At 36.1% G+C, this 21,299-nt stretch overlaps 1 protein-coding gene across 1 annotated transcript in view; it reads right to left on the bottom strand.

The window, feature by feature from the left end:
- Window positions 1–748: 748 nt before the first annotated feature.
- Window positions 749–21,299, bottom strand: part of pigk (phosphatidylinositol glycan anchor biosynthesis, class K) — a 46,686-nt gene continuing 26,135 nt past the window's right edge. Inside the window, exons 10-11 of the mRNA XM_052134364.1 lie at window positions 19,489–19,564; window positions 749–3,262 (exon numbers count right to left, since the gene is read on the bottom strand). Coding sequence (XP_051990324.1) covers window positions 3,146–3,262; window positions 19,489–19,564 — 193 coding nt within the window. The 3' untranslated portion in view covers window positions 749–3,145. The remainder of the gene's footprint in view (window positions 3,263–19,488; window positions 19,565–21,299) is intronic.

Genomic DNA, 21,299 nt, shown 5'->3' with positions numbered 1-21,299 from the left:
ACAAGTTGGAAGTAAATAATTATTGTTCCTTGAAAAGGCACTTTTTGTTGAAGCATCTGATGATAAACACCACAAACACAAACGTATGTACAAACATGCATGCATAATTAAATATAACTTTATATTTTATTCAGTGGGGTGAACTGGCCCTATTACATTTGAACTCACCCATTAATCTGTTTTTGTTATAATCAAACCTGCACAGAGGAAGAATGGGCACTATTAAAATGGCTTCAATTGGCTTACATTATGTAAGAAATAAACCCTAATTAATAATGATTATCTCATTTTAGAGGGCTGGTGTCTCACATAATTGAAATTGTATCAAGACTGTATTTCATGGTCCAGTGGATATTTAAAATGTCTGATACATTTGTCTGAAATACAGATGAAATATGGAGGTGAATTGGCTATGCAATTTGTAATCTGTGTGGAGCAGTTGTTCTTGACCTCTTGGACTCCCAATGCCCTTTATTCGTCTACTGAAGCACAGTCCCCCAAAAACATTACTGTCAATATATATAAATAAATTAATTACAATTAATTTTTTATATATAAAACCAGTTGATATTTGACTCTCCTGAATTTCATGAAGAACAAAAGCGGAGGTTTTACACTAAATCATCTATTTTCTGCTACATTTCTGCATTCTAACTGTCAAGTTTAAAAAGAAGGGAGCATGACCAGCTTTTATAGTCTTTTAACTTTAGGCTTTATTCAAAATGTCAACTTATGCCAGTTTTAAATAGTGTGTGTGTGTGTGTGTGTGTGTGTGTGTGTGTGTGTGTGTGTGTGTGTGTGTGTGTGTGTGTGTGTGTGTGTGTGTGTGTGTGTGATCATACATGAAAATGGAATAGAACACAAATGAGAAATATATATTGGCACTGTGCAAATTTAGTGTTTCTTATAATGCATTTACCCACATAGCACATGTGAATGCCAGTGAATATTCTGATGTCCTAAACAGTGCTGGATGCCTGGCCTGTACCAACAGTTAATGATGCGTTAGGCAGACACACAAGTAAAAAAAAACACACAAAAAACAAACAAACAAGCAAACAAAAAGAATTTCTGAATCCAGCAATTTGTCATTCTCTCTTTCACAGCATGTTCTTAACCCAGTTCAAGTGGATTGGAGATGCTAATGGACAAAAACAGGACACAGCCATGGGCAAATGGTGGTTTAGTTGCTGTTTGTGTAAATGTTGTCCATTAATTCCTCACGTGTAATTTTGGGTGAATCTCATGAAAACTGTCATGACAGTCAGGCACACTTTTTACCACCAACATCAAAGAATAAAATTATAATTACATATTGCATAGAGAAAATTAAGCCTATTTTAGGACAATTCAGATTACTTTGCATTATTTTCATGACAATTAGGCTTAGTACATTTAAATCTCAGTAGGCAACTGTAATGCGTAAATAAAAATGACCATTACTGTTATACACAAAAAAGTGTATTTTATTGTTAAGTATACATATTGTAAATGTACATCATAGTACTATTCGTTGTACTGAATTTAATTTATGCCGATTAAATAAAACATTTGTGTCAAGACAGAATGATTTAACAAAATTCACATTATGGGAATGTGAATTTGGGGTTAAAATGTGCTTAATGTTCACGGAAATTAGTACAAAAACATCTTAATGGCCCTAAAAATAGTTTTTTTCATGAATGAGATTTTTATTTTTCAAATTACAGTTATGAGAATTTGGGATTAAAATGTACTTAAATGTAATAGATAATGATAGAAAAGTCTTAATGTTCATAAAACATTTTTTTTACATGCAAAATATGATTGAGTGGAATTTAACCCAGGCATTTTATCACAATACTATAATAATGACAATGAGATTTTTTTCCCACATTAAATTCATGATAATTTAGGACTAAAATGTGCTTAAATATTATGGATAATATAATTTTTTTTAATGGTCCTAAAAATTGGTTTCATTTTCAAAATCCAAAATATTTTTATTGGTGTAAAATATGAGCTGGACATTTCTTCATGAGATTCACTTTCAGCTCAACCAAAATTAAAACCTCAGTACTACCCCCAAACGTGCATTTTCCGACACCCCCGCACCACCAGATTCTCCACTTTCATCCCCTTCACAGTACCTTTGTACAATAGTTTAAACCCACATTCTGTGAAACCACTGCTAAATTATTTTACAACTAAAAATTGTTATTAATAGGACAAAAAAGATCTCTATAGATCTGTTCAGACATAACGCCAACTTGTAGGTCAAACCAAAAGGCTAATTCGCCATGGGCTCCCTCTCAAATTTCCAATGGCTTTTGGAATAGTTTTTTGAACAACAATTTCACACAGATAGTTTTTTTCTTAACGTAACTTGCTAGTTGTAGTCCTTATTTAGCAACTTTGCATTTTAAAATACAGTGGCTTCAAAGGTTATTTTTAAGGTATGACTGTGTGCAATTAATGTTGTTGAGCAAAACGTGAAGGTCTCTTCAAGTAATGTTAACCAAAGACCTTATTTTACTCAAATTGAAAACCGCTATTCTAAAAGCCCGTTAAAAATGTCAGAGTAACTCATGGCTCAAATGCTAATTCTCTTACAGTTTTTGACATCTAAAAACTGAACAGCTTTATTTCACCCCACTGTGAACAAAATGAAGAAACCTAGGAGGTGTGCATGTGCTCATTACAAGTTTCCAAGCAGTTCGACAGTACAAGTGTAATTTAACACTGCTGTAGGATGACTGTAGATAAAACTAGAACTAGAAATTAAATAGCAAAATAAAACCTTGCCAAAAAGGAAACAAACAAACAAACAAACAAAAAGTATGCTTCTCCCTGCAAGCTTTCTGTGTTTGTCTTCAGTTCAAAAGAAAGTTCCCATGTGAAATTCAAATGGATTTCACTACCGAGTTCTGTGAACAACAAAGAATGTTTCAAAGTAGTCAGTGCATGTCACTTTCAAAACATGACACAAAGCTAAACCAAAAGATAGCCAACCACCATCAGTCAGTTGAATAAAAAGCTATTCCTGACCAAATCAGTCATGAACAAAGCCACGGTGGTCTCTTTTATGAGAGAGACTACAGTATATGGAGGCCTCTAATGTGGTGGTCGGTTCTTTGACCCTCTGGAGTTGGGAGGGTCGACTCCATCAGAAGATGTGTTTGAGGTGTTTGATGCCATAGGTCTTGAAGAACACAAGCAGGATAAGGGTCCAGAATCCTAGAATGAAGCCATCAGGAGGGTGCCAGTCTTTCTGCTTTGGTTTCTATGAAGGTAGCAGAACGAGAACGGTTAATAACAAGCAAAAACAAATTCCTTGATCTTTTCAAATAGTCTGATGTACAATGTAAATGTACTTTATTATAAGTTTCAAAACTGAAAACATCCACTCCAGTCTGTTTTGTGAACCTGTTACAACATAATGCAGGATGTGCAAAGAGGCTGTTGTCATAGGATGGGGAAGCACAACTATATTGGATCCGACAGCAAACCTGCAGCTTGTGAGTAAGCACTATTACTCATTTCACTTGCTTAAAGGAATAGTTCACCCAAATAAGCCAATTCTGTCATCATTTGTCTACTGTTAGATCTTCTTGTATTTGGCTGACCAGATATCAGGTGGCTTGCCAATGTATCAGAGTTCTTCTAATACATAAAGAAGAGAAAGTAAAACCAAGTGCTCGTGGGGAAAAGAGTTTATTGATGATGATCATGTCGCATTGCTCTTCTGAATCTTAACCCAAAGTTATGTCTGTGTGATAGACCTTTATACCTAAAGAACAAAAGTGTTAAGACCTCCCTAAAAGGCCCCAGCAACTGTTACAATGGTTCACCTTTGATCAAGAGTTGATGGCCTTCAAACAGATGCAACTCTTAAAATGTAGACATTATTAAATAATTAAAATACACATAATTCTACATTATGGTAACACAGATAACCCCTCTGTACAATTGTAGTAAGCAGAATAGGATCTCAGAATGCACAACATGTCAAACCTTGAGCGTATGGCCTACAAATAGCAGAAGATCATGGCAAGCATTTTATTAGTACCATATTGTTGCTAATAAAGTGTTCCGTGAGTGTGCATACAACTGTTTTGAATGAAAAACTCTGTGGTACTGCTGGCATTATGAAGCTTGAGTCTATGGTTGTACTATGGCACCGGTAGAGGCGACTGTGCAACACCAAGTTAACATAGAACCGTCTACTGAAGCATTTCTTTTCTCATTTTCCTTTTAGCATAAGATTTGAGAAAATGAACTGGCTAAAATATTTTGAGATCATTTTACACACTATTATTAACAGCCATATATGTTCTTTGCAATAATCAAAAGCGATCACACGTTGCTGACTGGTTTATATTGATTTGTTGCGTCTTCTTGTGGGTGTAGGAGATGATGTTGATTTAAAAATAAGATGTATAGTAGATTTTGTAGATTGAAATAATGTTTTAAAATTCAAATATTGGTAGTATTTCAATGAAAAATTCTAGTTTCTCAGCATTGTTGACAGCCAGTGGCTGTTAAGCTTCAAAAAAGGACAAAAAAAAAGCACCATGGAAGCATCATAAAAGTGGTCAATATGACTAGTGCACCATATTCCGAGACTTTTATAGCCATACATTAGCTTTGTGTGAGGAACAGACTAATATGTAAGTTTTATTCACTGAAATTTGTATTTAACATTTTCCTTTGCGTAAAGAAATACCTTAATATATATTCCATTCAAGGCAAAGCAGCAAAACACAGCCTATTCAAAAATGGCGTCATAAAAAAATTAAATATGACTGTGTCTGGTGCAAGAGACCTTGACGAACATTATAAGTGGACCTGAGAAAGAAAGCACACACACACTTCGGCATCAGGACTCATCAGCCTTAGTGTTTGCACATTCATCAGTTTGTGTTTGAATACTATACATTTAAATCAGCGACTATTAAACATGAATCATCAGAGGTGCATTTATATGCTAATGCGGATTAAAAATTCTACTGAGAAGAAAGATTTAACCTCTACAAAGAAAGTGCTAACAACTTTTCCAATTATATTACAGAGGTGTGGGAAAAGGCATATTCTTAAAGGCTCTTGCCATCACTTTGACCATGACTGGGAATTTAACTTAAGACCTACATTTTCAACTCAAATAGAGCTACATCCTAGGGCCCAACTCAACAACGAGAGATGAGCCAGATGTACGCATACACGCTGACAACCAGAGTACAAATAACCTGACTAGTGGATGCTGTCACCCACGGGAAACCAGAAAAGGGTTCGTGTGAGCCATACAGCTCTGGGGAAAGATAAATAAAAAGCATTTTTGGTGCCTGTAAGCATATGCAAATGTGGCATCCTTCCCATCGCAGCTTTGATGGATAAACAGCACATCCATCAAAAATATTTGAAATCAATGTAAAAGACAATCTGATAACATTGTGAAAGACAATGGGGGAATTCACATAGAATGAATTGCATCCACTGATAGCATAATTTATTCGCAAGCATAGCTTTCGCACCAGATTCACAAATGGAAATACAGTTTAAGTAAGAAGTTTACATACACTTAGGCTGAAGTCAAAAGAAATATTTTTTTAACCACTCTGCAGATTTAATATTAGCATTAAAAGCCTTTAGACAATGAACCAATTCGCTTCTGATTGGTAAATTGAATTGGAGGTGTACCTGTGGATGTATTTTAAGGCCTACCTTCAAACTTAGTGCCTCTTTGCTTGACATTATGGGAAAATCAAAAGAAATCAGCCAAGATTTTAGAAAAAAAATTGTGGACCTCCACAAGTCTGGTTCATACTTGGGAGCAATTTCCAAATGCCTGAAGGTACCACGTTCATCTGTACAAACAATAGTATGCAAGTATAAACACCATGGGACCACGCAGCCATCATAACGCTCAGGAAGGAGACGCATTCTGTCTCCTAGAGATGAACATCGTTTGGTGTGAAAAGTGCAAATCAATCCCAGAACAACAGCAAAGGACCTTGTGAAGATGCTGGAGGAAACATGTAGACAAGTATCTATATCCACAGTAAAACAAGTCCTATATCAACATAAACTAAAGGGCCTCTCAGCCACTGCTCCAAAACTGTCATTAAAAAGCCAGTATACAGTTTGCAAGTGCACATGGGGACAAAGATCTTATTTTTTGGAGAAATGTCCTCTGGTCTATTGAAACAAAAATTGAACTGTTTGGCCATAATGACCATGGTTATATTTGGAGGAAAAATTACAAGGCTTGCAAGCCAAAGAACACCATCCCAACCGTGAACATGGGGGTGGAAGCATCATGTTGTGGGGTTGCTTTGCTGCAGAAGGGACTGGTAGATTTCACAAAATAGATGACATCATGAGGAAGGAAAATTATGTAGATATATTCAAGCAAAATCTTAAGACATCAGCCAGGAAGTTAAAGCTCTTTGCAAATGGGTCTTCGAAATGGACAATGACCCCAAGCATACCTCGAAAGTTGTGTCAAAATTGCTTAAGGACAACAAAGTCAAGGTATTGGAGTAGCCATCACAAAGCCCTGACCTCAATACGAAAAGGCAATGCTGCCAAATAATAACAAAATGCATGTAAACGTCTGAAATAAAGTAGTGATCCTAACTGTCCTAAGACAGGGAATGTTTTCTACGATTAAATGTTTAAATGTATTTGACAAAGGTATACGTAAACTTCTGACTTCAACTGTATGCAAATCAGGTAACCGCACAAACACACCCAATTGGATGCAACTTCCGATGCTGTGGGTCGGATACAAGTACATTGTTATTGAGGATGCAGCAGACTGCCATGATCCAGCATACTTTACTGACACTGTACAGTATCGTTCCACCGCTGCAATTCAGATACCTGAATCAGCTCTTCATAAAAGTTGTGTGTCTGAATAGGGAACACCAGGGCTAGTTTGGGAATTTGTCAGAAGAGCTATCAGTCACAATGAGACTTTGAATCAAAAGTCTAACTGCTCAAATGTGGGTTTTCACTAGCAGTGGTTTTGTATGTTTGTTTTCAAACACCTACTTCAAACCCCTCTTAAATTAGAATATTTATATGTAAATTCCACCCTCTAAAGTACATTTTCACTATCTTTACATTTGTGTTATAGCTCTTAGGTAAACAAGCAAAAATAATCATACCACACTGGCATACATTAAATGGGTCATGATATGAGGAATACAATTTTGCTTTATCTTTTGACATGTAAGATCATACAGTAAGTTTCAGAACCTCCACCTATATACAAAAAGTGCATTTAATTAAACCAAGCTGCAAAAATGGCTACTTCCCTAATTTGTGATGCCACACAGATGAATACATCAGCACATGACTGCGTCCACAGCAAGATATCAAAGCCTACTTCTACATCATCGTACCCCTGGCCCGCCCGCCCACTGGCGCTCACGTCAGAAAGGTGAAAAGAAGAGATGGGCCTAATATTCCTGTTTTCTACTGCTCCAAACATTATCAAGAGCGGTGCAGGCTTCTCTTTTAAAAACACGTCTGTTTTGCTCCAATCCATTACTTCCACTGGCTGGGAGAACCGCGTCTCATCCTGTAAAGGATGTGCCAGATGTGCCTGTAAAGACCAGTCTCTATGCATTGGCCTCTGTTGAAGCATACCAACATAATAAAAATGACTTGAGTTTAACAAGGATCCTAATCGCATCTGTGCAGGGTGATATGTGTGCATGTCATGTTTCACCATGGATTGTATTATGTGTGTTCAGGATATTTCAGCATGGATCGTATGCGTTTTCGAACTCATATCAGCATGGAATGCTTGTGAACATGTCACAATATGATTAAAGCTTTGCAAAGGAACTGTTGTTGAAGGATGGGGCAGTTAAAAACACTATCGGACCACCGACCACAAAACCGTAAGAACCCAATACCATTCGTGAATGTTTAATATGTCATGACTCTTTGATATTTATAGTTTATGGTTTGATACACTGAGATATGGTGTTGGATGTGTGTTATGTGTAAACCCTGAAATATTTTTTTTTATTGTTGTGGAGCTGGTTCATTCTCTTTTGACTGAGTTTCAAATATACTGTATATGGCTGTATTCGAGGTGCTAGACGATGTTAACTAATCACAAAAATGGACGTTTACATTGAAGTCTTAAAGGGCAAGAGAGACGAAAATGGAGCGTTTCAGGCAGTGAGCTTGGACATATGACTAAATTCTGACTGTTGTAAAAAAACTTTACTAGCATTATAAGTAGACTCCAGGGAAAATAATAACATCATAAAAAATAGTTGTCATAAATGTGTACAATTTGACAGTTACATTTGTTGGCCAAAACAATGTTTTGATATTTTGATATGTTACCTTTTCCATTTTTGTTGTTCCTCAATGTATGTGGCTATGCAGAAATTGACTCTTAAATATAAATATAAACCTACTATAAGAAATATTCACTGGAGTAAAAAAGTCTGACAACTAGCCCCGGACTCCCCTATTTGCTTGACTATAATGCTCTTCTATAATATTCAATAAATTACAGCTGACATGATTAAAAGAAAATGTGAACAAAGTCTCTTTTTAATTCTTTTATTTTTTTAATAATTTTTTTTTTTTTCCACCCACCCTCTGTGGGTGATAAAAGGCCAACATTAATTGTGCAAAGTGCAGAGTTTTCTATAAAACTCTAGCCTAATGTACATAGAACGGAGTTGTGTTTGTGCTGATAAGGAACGACTTCCTGGCTGATGTCTAATTAAGTTTCTCAATTAGCAATTTTTGTGTTCTTCTGTTCTCGTGGACTCGTTCGATACTCAAGAACGCAATTACAGAGAATGCATAAAATTACCCAGATGTGTTCTTGATCAGGCAAAATATTGAGGATGCATCAGATAGTGACTTGTGGGAAAGAACCCATTATAAGACCCAAAAGTCAGTATGGCACAATGGTGGCAGATGAAGGACATTCATTGTCTTTTATCTCAAGTGTTTCCCGCTGTAAGCTCGAGAGCCTCGTCATACTTCGTCAACATTTGCTATTTTGTTGGGCACTGGCACACTAATTGTCTCACTGGCTACAAATGTGTTTGGATGGGAAATTCCACAACAGGAAGATCGCAGCACATCTCAAAGCTGCCAACAGATGCGTTCTACATCCTCCTATCCTTCTGAGATCATTCTTTCAAGGTAGCTTGGCAAGACTGGTATTAATAAGAATGCAAGTCCATTCTCTGCATTCTTAGCATGGAGAAACACCATTAATTTAACACATTTCAGTGTATTTAGTGCTTATTTAAATCAAACTGTAGATGGTTAGTGAATAAGACGCAGGATTTTACACTGAAATACCACTCTGTGAACATTGTGAATTTACCCCAATGTCTTTTGCACTGTTTCACCAGAGACTTAGGACAGCAATAATGAGTAGCCTTGATATGCATAATACATTGAATATGAGGGCGGAGGCAAGCGGAGGAGACATCCTGAGTGCTGCTATAGTTAACCTCCACAGCTAAATCGGGCCTGGGAGGGCGCTGGCTGTACATAAGGGGGCTTCTCACATGGCTTCTCACATAACAAGGACTGTTGGATTGACTCTGACAGTTCGCTTGGCCTACCTCTGAGAGCAGCCGAGGTACTGAACTGGCCTTTACTGGAACCACGATAAAGAGGATGACGAAGATGGATTAGAATTATTCCGAAATTATTATCACTTGGGAAGTGATCCATTCTGTGAGGTTAAAACTTGTTTTAAAGAGCTATAGAAGACATACAATGGAAAAAAGGATTTTCTTTGGGCTTCTGAAATAAAAGTGTTTAATATAGTTGGTAGACTTACTCTAATGTTCAGAACACAAAGTGGAAAATCCGACCAAATATTAAAACTAAATTGCAAAATCAGAAATCATCATTCAGAAATCGCAATGAGCACTAAAATGAATGTTCTGGGTTCAATAAAAGCCCAGTTAAATTGACAGCATTTGTGGCATAATTTCGATTAATAAAAAAAAAGAATTTTGACTCATCCCTCATTCATTAAAAAAATAAATCTATTACAGTTACAGTCAGGCACTTTCAATGGAAGTGAATAGTGCCCATCCACAATATTTAAAATACAATCTGGGTCATATTTTAAGAGCTCTAGTGCCAATCACAGTGCTTTGCCATTAGGCATACACACAAAGTCAATGGGCATGGCCATGAAGTTTTGGTATTTTTGTGCAAGCATGTGCTAAGTCTAGGTGCAAGTGGGATTGCGAAATTGCACACAAATCGCAAATGGGCCAGGTCAAGTGCAATTGAATTAGCAGGTTCTTTTCCACCACTGTCTGCGTCCTAGTCCATTCCCTGTCAAGCACCAGTGATATAAACAAAGAAAGCATATTCATAAGAAGTTAGTAGTGTAAATGGACTGTATGCAATGAATTAGAGGAATAGAAATATGGACTTATGTTCTTTTGTGCATTAATTGCATCCCTGTGGAATGTCAGGCATAATTCTATGACAGTGACGCTCCTTTTACATGCATGGACGATGTGTTTTTTGTAAGGATTTTGGATTTACACTCCGTTAAATTCTAGAGAATGTAAGCATTATTATATTGATCTACTGACACACAAATCATGGATAGTATTAACAGTGACTGTATCAGAGCGCACTTCACATCTACCGTTTTTTTATTTACATGATAAATTTAACCAAAAATATTTCAAAATTCAAATTACACTTCAAACAAACAATATAATAAAAATAATGAAGTGGTCAAAATGTTTTACCAAATCCAAACCCAATTTTATTCTCTCCAACTTCTTCCACTGGCCCCATTTGCAGTGAATTAAAAATCAATCTATGACAACAGGTGGAAAAATACCAATAAAAAATGTGATCAAAAATATAATTGTAAATATAAACATAATGATAATAATAATAATAATAATAATAATTATTATTATTATTATTGTTATTATTATTAATTACCATGACCAAAGATGGTTTAACACAAATCTCAAAAATATTTGTTTCATAAAACGGATACAACAGTGATCGTCATGGACATAATTTAATGTTCCAGTTTGGACATTACTTTATTACCAGCTGCTGTTGGAATCTCCAAACTGGAAATAAAGGAACTGAATTTAGACTTTGCGCTTCAAACTGATGTGCTTTTGAAATGTCTTTGCGCAACGACCTACTGTTTCTCAGAAAAATAGCAAATTGAGCTTTATGCCACTTCATTTACATAAAATGCACTCACAGTTTGCACACATACACCCACAGATAGCGCAAACACTCCTACTCACGGCCTCTTGCGCTGGCACGAAAATTGCTCTCAGAATTAGCACTTAGGAAAACTGGATAAGGCATTGATAGCAGTCGTATGTGCACTCACGAAAACAGAGCCCTCAGGTTAGAAAAAATAGAAACATGATTTTAGTCTGATAAAATTAACTTTTCTGTTTACAGTTACATTCAACACTACAAATTTAGTTAGTCATGACAACAAAGTTGATAAACCCCGTAATCGGGCAAAGGCTGCAACGCCAGTAAATCCCCGGTTTTATCACATTAAAATCATGTTAACACATTATGTTTATGTCTTGTGGCTATTCATTCATTCATTTCCATTGCAAGTATGTGGCGAGGGTGTGGTTGAGCATTCGTCTGGGGAGAGGGGAAGCAGTAAGGATTCATCCCTAGGTGATAATTAGATCTAACAGCTGTTTCTTTTTGCAGTAATCCAGGGAGAGCGATAAGAGGATCCCACGCCAGAGGAAGGAGAGAGAGAAAGTGATGCACATGAGTGCAACGCGTTGGAGTGTTTATCCCGACTTTTGAGTGTTTATTTTGTGAATAATGGGTTTGAAGATACCTGAACCACGCTTCCTCATTCCCACACCGACCAGTCCTGTTAAAAAGAACCTCACTGTAACCCAGATTTGTACTTTTCTTAAATAAACGATATTTTGGGGAGAGTCAAAATATATTTTCGTATTAATCAACATTATGCCAGAAATGCTGTTGATTGAGCTTGACTTGTATTAAACCCGGAATATTCCTTTAAACACATAACACCCCATATTTACAAATTAAAAACCTATTCAGCAACTTGACACACCTTGTTGAACTGTGCGAACTACACTGGTGAGCAAAGCTTACCCAGCCATAAAAGAGGTAATTTACATACAGAAGTCTTGTAAAACATGTATGCAAATGATACTCTGCTTTTTTCCCCCAGACTGCTAACTCTGTCATCAAACGTCACACTATTCAGTGATTTCATTATTTTCGGTTTAGGTGGTTCACAACCCAGCCAAAAAGGACAAAAGGAAACAAACATGCATCCTCCACCTTCAGCTTTGATTCCCTCATGCAATGAGGCTGTCAAGCGCACAAATAATTATTCAAAGCAGAACACAAGCCTTCTCTGAGCAAAATCATCACAACAAGCTAAGTAATTGAGTATGGAGAAAAGCACCTTCAGCTGAGTACACTGCGATTAGTCCCTGACATTTCAAGCTGGATTTAGAAGTGAAAACCATCTCTGCAAAAAAGGGGATAACCTCATCCTCAGACAGAGATAGACATTTTGATGCAGGAGACCGCACACATCAAGTGCCTTTAGAAGAAAAGATTAGGTTATAGCACAGTTTTTCCAAATCTATGACCACACACTGACTTGTCTTTTCAAATAAATTAAACACAGTCCTGCAACAATTCATATTTGGAGTACAGCTGCTTTTGGGTATCTTAAATAATTCTAGGCTCTTCTGAAATGTTTTTAAATATGTCTGTTTTAAGATATACTCATTTAATATCACTTAACATCTTTACATGTTCTGGATCAAAGTAGAACACATTTGAAATTAAATTACTTTCTTCTATGTAACACAAACAGAGGTGTTAGGCTGAATGTTAGCCTCAGTAACATTCTCTTTCATTTCATGCTTTTGTCTCACTCCATACAATGAAAGTGAATGGTGACTGAGGTTAACATTCAGTTTAATACATCTCATTTTGTGTTACATGGAAGACAGAAGGTCATACAGGTTTGGAATGAATCGCCGTCATATCATTAAAAAAAATTCAACTTTTGGGTGAACTTGAGCTTAAAAAGTCAAACTTTCACTGGCCCCTGGCTACATTTTCAATCAAAAATATAAGTGGGATCTGAATGGAAAATAAATATTTTTTTTATTTCAGTTTTCACAAAATTTGATGAATATCTGACCAAATATAACTGTAGGGGAACAGAAGGGAAGGAGATAGAGGTGCTTGGAAAATAAACTCTTTATCTAGCAGAAGGCATTATTTTAAAGAATGTTTCAAAACACTGTCTAGTCTGGCTTATGCGTCTGCCCTTGTGCAATGCAATCAGACTATTTTTGAAGGTAACAATTAAAGTAACTTTACTCACAATACCGTCAAGGTATTCTTTAGTAAGGATGGGAATTTAAATAATTTAATGATTCCAATTCCTCTAAACAATTCTGGTTTCTTAAGGGATCCATTACAGATTCCTTTAGTACTATTGAGAAATACATATTTGGATATAAGAAATGCAACTCTTAATACATTTACTGTCCTCAGCCTCCTGTTAGAAAGTGATAAAATCGTTTCATATTTTAACAGAGAAAATTTCTGCCAGTGGTGTGTTTTCACAGACATTTTAATTAAGATATTTTATGAATTCATAACTTTTTAATAATAACACAAATTAAAGCAATACTCGTAAAGTATTTTAACTACACATTGTCCTAAAAATACTGGAGGATATGTATCATTCATTTGGGAGGAAGAGCATGTTATGTGGTGTAGATTAAATTTAACTGCTTCATTGGTTAAGGAATCAGACTGCACTGTTTGCGCTGTACGCTTCATGCTGTACTGTAGATTCAAAAGAACCGGCTCATAAGAGCCATTTGTTCGAGAATCAGACTACAATTGTCACGTTGTAGGTTTCGTGCTGTGGATTCAAAAGAACCGGCTCATAAGAATCATTTGTTCAGGAATGGAATTACACTGGCCTTGTTGTATGTTTCATGCTGTGGATTCAAAAGAACCGGCTCATAAGAGTAATTTGTTCAGTAATCGAACTACACTGGTTGCGCTCTATGTTTCATGGTGTGGATTCAAAAGAACCAGCTCATAAGAGTCATTCGTTTGGGAATCAGACAACACTGGTCATGCAGTATGATTCGTTTAATCTGTTTTTAAGTTACATTCTAAGTTTACAACATTATACATGTATTACTGTTTGAAATAAATAACGCATGTAAGAAAGTTTCAGATAATTTAATGCTCTTATTCTGATCATACTGATATAGACAATATATTAATAACAAGAATACAGAAGTTTGCTTAAATGCGCCACATTTGACCACATATTTTCGGATTTCCGAGGGTAGGTTTCTGATTTCAGGACAACACGCATCAATCATTATGTCAGTTTGTTACTGCATGATAATAAACTTTAAAAAAGTAATAAAAAGCATGAAAAAAAAAAAAACTTTTTCTTCTAGATGCAGTTGGATTTTAATCTAAGCACAAACACAACATTTCGAGCAGAATTCTGAATTAATTTAGTGGAGTAGCAGCATTAAATTGAGATTCAGATATGTGTGCTTCTCCTCTGTCACTGCATGTTGATATCAGTTACACAGACGTCCACTAAGTTCTTGTGCCTGTATATGTGTATGCTTTTTCAAATTTACCAATCGAATAGTTATTTCCTTTTAAAGCTGCATGTAACTGGCAAAGTTTAAAACTCTTGTTTTAGCGCAGCGGTTGATTGACAGGTGACTGGAAGGTGCATCGCTACTACATATGCCTTTTTGACTAGCTCCATATTTGGTTTTTGTGAGCCGATCACAAAACAAAACCTGTATTTAGCGCTGAAACGTATCTTAATACTGGGAGGGCCAATGGGTAAATCAACTTTAAAGGGTTTTTGAACATCTCATGACCTAATAATCGATGAATGAATTTGATAAAATTATTGTAGGATATTTGATACAGAAGAATTACAGCAATATGGCTTGGATCTAGAAAACCCAACCTTTTAATCCTGGAATTCCTCAATGTCATAAATGAAAAGACTAAGGCACCAACAAGTCTCACATCTGGCCAATGAAACTAACAAAGAGACCTGAGAACCTCTTTCTAAGAGGTCCTAAGTGCAAAGGTTACAGGCAAAAAAAAGACAGAACACACTCCCTGGAATTCCCAAGAAAGACTATGAACACACTCTGTTTTGTCCTCTGATATAAACCAATTTGATACACATAGACTCATCATGATTATTATCATCCTGCAAACAGCAGCTAAAAGAATCCATGAAAGTTGTACTTTGCTGAGTCAACCATCTAAAATGAACAGAATGTAATTAAAACCACAATGTACACAATACCTAGCCTTGCTAGATATTTCTGAAAATGACTCTATGACCTGTGATCTCTGTTATAACTGACAAATTAATTATTAGTCCCTGATGTACCTTTTAAAATATGTGTAATGATTTGTAATCAGGAATTTTCATGTTTTGTTACCTACACATATAATATTCATGAAAGAATGTCATATTTAGTATGTAAATGCATGAGTGGTGGTGGCGTAGTGGGCTAAAGCACATAACTGTTAATCAGAAGGTCGCTGGTTCGATCCCAACAGCCACCACCATTGTGTCCTTGAGCAAGGCACTTAACTCCAGGTTGCTCCAGGGGGATTGTCCCTGCAATAAGTGCACTGTAAGTCGCTTTGGATATAAGCGTCTGCCAAATGCATAAATGTAAATGCTGGCTTGTTTACGTAGAGAATGTTGATCACAACGAATGTCATGTCTCTTGTACTTTTGTCAACATATAAAAGTTCATGATTAAACATGCACTATTTTTGAGCAGGAGTTTGTAAGAATACTCCACAAAGGATTGTAACTCAACTCTGAAAAGGGGCAGGAAAGTCGACCATCTGACTCTGGAAATTCACTTCTGATTGGCTCAGGACACCTTTGGGGTGCTGCCAATTTCAGTACAAAACTGTCCTACCCAAGGAAGAACTCTCTCTTCTGCTGAACTTCTCACTTGCAATGTTCTCTTGGAACCTTCACTTGGTGTCCTCTCTTCGGCTCTCTTGCTTCTTCCAGATCCTCCGTGTCATGTAGAGTCCAAGGAAAACTTGGGACACACAAAGTCTCGAGGAAGCCTCTCACTCTCTGCTCTATGGTTCACACACCCAATGGGAGTTGCGAGTCCTTCTTGTAGAAGGCCTCGTTTCATCCAGACAATAACTATCCGCGATCATAACAGAGTCCAAAACTCTGCAAGGAAATGCAACGACACGCAAGTACATCTCCAGACTTTTGCTCAAAGTGCTGGTGTATTAGTTGAATACTTTGGGTAATCTGACAGCAAATCGATTTAGACTCAAAGAAGGATATATTGTTCTTATGGCACGGTCAACAGACTCCATAAAGTTAATTTTCTCTGTATTGATAATTTACTTCACACTCTATCACTAATCACCAACCTGTTACATGTTGTATGTGTTAGATTAGTTTTATGTTTAGAATAGCAATACAGTTTGTCACTATTCAAAGATAATTTGAATTGTGGAAAATTGCAGCACTTTAATCCGTACCATGTACATTTATACTACCAAATGTCCTACATTATGTACAGTCCACTTTGGATGCAAAAGAGTGGACTAAAGCACTCACAGTACTCACATATTACACCACTTTTTCTTTGAAGAAGAGCAAGAGAAACAGACATCCATCCACACATTCTTTGATTGGGAACACTTTACTCAAAGTTTTGAATGGACAAAATTTCCACAGTTAAGTTTAACTAATTTAAAATAGGAAGTATATAGGGCCACCACATCTCATTTGCATAAAGTTGAACTCCACTCAACATCACCAATGGCCAATCACCAAATTTAAGTGCAAATTAATTCATTCAGTTGCATTGTCACTGGAAAACACTGTCAAAAAAAAGTAAACCTTCTTCGCTATTATTTTGTATATCACAAGAAAAAGAAAAACAACCAACAGAATAGAATTTCCCAAAGCTAGTTTATATTGCACTATATTTGGCCATTAATTACACACATCCCCTTGCAAAAGACTTGTTTTATTCTTAATTCAAGAATCTGTTGCATTATTGAAACATTTGCAATGCACAATCCAACTAAATCGCGTCTGCCAGGAAAAATGGGCGAAAATATGACATGAAAAGTATGCAGAGCTTTTTGAGAATTGTTTCAGAAATATTTCTCCAGCAATTTCATTTCCGGAAAGCTATTTGAATAGTAGCATTTGGCCTTATGAATGAATCACTTAGATGCATGGACATTCTGTCCAACAGTAATCTGTTTATACAAGTATAAGAGCTAGTTAAGAATGCTGAGCAACACAGGCATCATTTATGTCCTTGCTCAAAATTCACAAAATACCAGGAATGTCACTAATAAGAGCTGATGCAGAGAGCTAAGTAAAGAGACAGAAAGAGAGAGATCAAAGGTTGTGATGTAGTTTGCATGAGGCCAGTAATATAGTCCAGCACACAGTGGGAGGGAGCATCCAATCAGAAATTCCTGACTGAACGACTGCTGGAGGGATGGCTCATCCCAGTACTCAGTGTCACACTGTTCACTGCATATCCACTCACAACCTGCACTGTCCTTTATCCAGAATAGAACATTCATATTTATGAATGTCATCTGCAAGACTCAGTTATAGCAGAGTCTTGACTCTTGACATGAATTAATCACTAGAAATATGGCATAGTCTTTCAGATGTGTTCTTAAACCAAGTGGGGATTCTACAGTAACCTCCACTATATCAAATGGAAAGGAGGTGCTGGTTCATCAACAATTTATTACATATAGCAATGCCTTCACTTTATCTTTAAAAACGCCACTTATTGCTTCATTTTAAAAAGAACACAAACAAAAATCTAAACCTCAAAAGAAGGTCTGAGTATGGTTTGCTTTTTTTGTCATTAATACAATTATTCTATATATTTGACTTATAATATTTCATTCATCTTTATTTCGGGGCCTTTCTCAGCAAATCTCAATGTGCCCATTGATTAATTGTGATTCATATATCTGGATATAATGTAATTCATTGTATCAGCATTTTTTATTAATTGACTATATTACTATGAAATATAACAAATAAAATTCATAGCAATCAGTTCACACATGTATCAAAATACATATTTATATAATAAATTATAAACAATACAATTTATTTCTAATAATAATAATTATAATATAATAATTATTCGAGCTAAAATTAAATCATTTCGCTTCTCATAGATGGAAATATAGATGGAACATGCTTCAAAGCAGACAGCGTTGTAGATTATAATGAAGCTGAAATAATTTTGTTTTATCTAGTTATTTTTGCAGGGACAGAGACAAATTTTCCTTCCCAGAACCAGGGGCATGAAACAGCACCAGACTGGGCTTCAGGTCTGAAACTAGCATTGGCATCATGTTGGTGGAAATGATTTAAATTTGAATGCAAATTCACTTATTTCAGTTTTTGGTCCACTTAAAGTGGGAATGTGTTTCTTTAAAAGCGGTCTTAAGTGTGAACAATTCTAAGGCTATTTAAACCTGGTATTACGATGCATTTAGAGTAATCCCATTACAAGTGGACAATGCTAAAAACAGGTCAAAATATTTTGTGATTGGATCACTGAAACCACATAGTAAAAGTAAACCCTAAATGTGTGTAAAAAAAAAATTGATTTTAACTTTGCTGGTTACATGGGACTTTACAAGGAAATAACTGTCCGATCTGAAAATTTGAAAAAGCATACTATATGAAACTATATGCATAAGACTTCACAGAACATCTTCACTGTGCCTGATATCAACATGCAGTGACATAGATGAGAAGCACACACATCTAAATCTCTGTTAATACATGCACTCTACTAAAATATCAGAGAATTCTGCTCGAAATGTCAGCTCGATTGGGCTTAGATTAAGTTTCACGTGTATCTGGGAGAAACTTTCCCATGCAGTCCTTGTTGAATGCAAGCAAGGCCATCACAAATTGGTACATTTCACACATAGCATGGTCACTACATTGGTTTTCAACACCTACTAACTATTTAGGTACAGCAGCAAGGTAAACACAAAACATAATTAAAGACCTTAGTAGTGTTTAATTATAGTATGTTGTTAACGCTGGGAAAAGATAACACAGTGCATTGTACTGGCGGCATTAGGTCCAAATCGTTCAATTATCTATGGTAATAAATGAATATTTACTTCTATTATTTGTACTTTTGTAGTACAAAATAATGCTGTTTTGTGCTCTATGCAAAACTCTGTTTAATAAAAAGAAATACAAAAAATAATAATTCTTCAATACCAAAACATAAGTATTGCTAAACAGACTCAGCATACTATTTTCCAATTCACAATCATGAATCACATTTAAAATAACCTATGTTCTAATTTACACATTCAAACAAGAGTTAAACCCAGACTTACCTGATGAATAATTTCAGCCACTGGTAGCTGGTCCACATACATCAATGAATTGATCTGCAGAGTGCCGCTCACAGAACTGAAACAAAACAAAGAGGTAACTGTAATCTTATATTTACATTTATGCATTTTGGCAGACGTTTTTATCCAAAGCAACTTACAGAGCCCTTATTACAGGAACAATCCCGCCAGAGCAACCTGGAGTTAAGTGCCTTGCTCAAGGACACAATGGTGGTGGCTGTGGGGATCGAACCACTAACCTTCTGCTTATCAGTTATGCACTTTAGCCCACTACACCACCACCACACCCACTATATAATAAACTACTCATAGGTTGATTTCCCCATAAAATGTAAATACTGTGGCTCTATGGCACTTTTAAAACTTTACTCTGTTAAGGCCGATTTATACTTCTGCGTTGAACAAAAACAAGACAAGGACAATAGAGATATCTGAAGTAGCGTTGCATCTTATCACAGTGTAGTTTGACACTGGTGCATTGTTATAATAATGAAAATCTGTTGTTTTTATAGAGGCAAGAATATGTATGTGAACCCTTCGTAATTACCTGTATTTATTCTTAATATATGGTTTGATTCTAAGTTCCAATAATGAACAAACACAATCTGTTTGAACTAATAACACACAAAATATTGTTTTGTTCTTGTACATATTGAATTCTTAATTTTAACATTCACAGTGTAGAATGGAAAAAGTATGTGAACCTCTAGGCTAATGACGTCAACAAAAGCTTATTCGAGTCAGAAGTTGGCAAACCTGGCATCCAATTAATGAAACAAGATTGGAGGTGTGGGTTACAGCTACTTTGACTTATAAAAAATCACTCAAATATTTTGAGTTTGCTATTCACAAGAAGCATCTGCTGATGTGGACCAGAAGGAATCACTGGAACGGTTTAACATCTCTGTTCACGAGTCTCCTATATGGAAAGCAATGGAACGAAGGAAGCCGCTGCTTTTCAACAAAAATATTACTGCTGTTGAAGTTTGCCAAAGACCCCCTTGACACTCCAAAACGCTACTGGGAAATGTTTTGTAGACTGATGAAACTAAGGTTGAATTGTTTGGAAGAACATGCAACACTATGTATGGTGTTAAAGGGCATTGCATACCAACATGAATACATCATCCCAACAGTGAAGTATGGTGGAGGGAGCATCTTGATTTGGGGCTGCTTTGCTGCATTGGTTCATAATAAGATATTAAGATCCTATAGGATAATGTCAGGGTGGTTGTGCGCCAACCCTGACCTTAACCCAAAAGAGATCCTGTGGATTGACCTCAAGAGAGCCGTTCACACCAGACATCCTAAGAATATGGCTGAGATAATGCAGTTCTGTGAGGAGGAATGTTCCAAAATTCCTTCTGAATGTTGTGCAGGTCTAATCCGCAGTCTAATCAACACTTGGTTGAGGTCATTTCTGCCAAAGAAGGATCGATCAGTTATTAAATCCAGGGGTTCACTTTTTCCACAGCACTAAAAATGTTTAATGGGATGTGTTCAGCAAAGACATGAAAGATTATAATTATTTGTGTGTTGTTAGCTTAAGCACATTGTGTTTGTCTATACATGTGACTGATGAAGATGAGATCACATTTTATGACCAATTAATGCAGAAAAACAGCTAATTCCAAAGGGTTCACATACTTTTTCTCACCGCTGTCTATTTTGTTTATTATGTTTCATGAAGTCACAAGTGACAATGTGACAAAAAGACATATAAGAGGTAATTCTACTGTAAAAACAAAGCAAGTTTGAGAAATAAAAACGCCCTCCTCAATGGAAAAATAACA

Source organism: Xyrauchen texanus, chromosome 9 (assembly GCF_025860055.1).
Source record: "Xyrauchen texanus isolate HMW12.3.18 chromosome 9, RBS_HiC_50CHRs, whole genome shotgun sequence".
Taxonomy (NCBI): domain Eukaryota; kingdom Metazoa; phylum Chordata; class Actinopteri; order Cypriniformes; family Catostomidae; genus Xyrauchen; species Xyrauchen texanus.
This window is presented reverse-complemented; position numbering and strand designations above follow the sequence as displayed.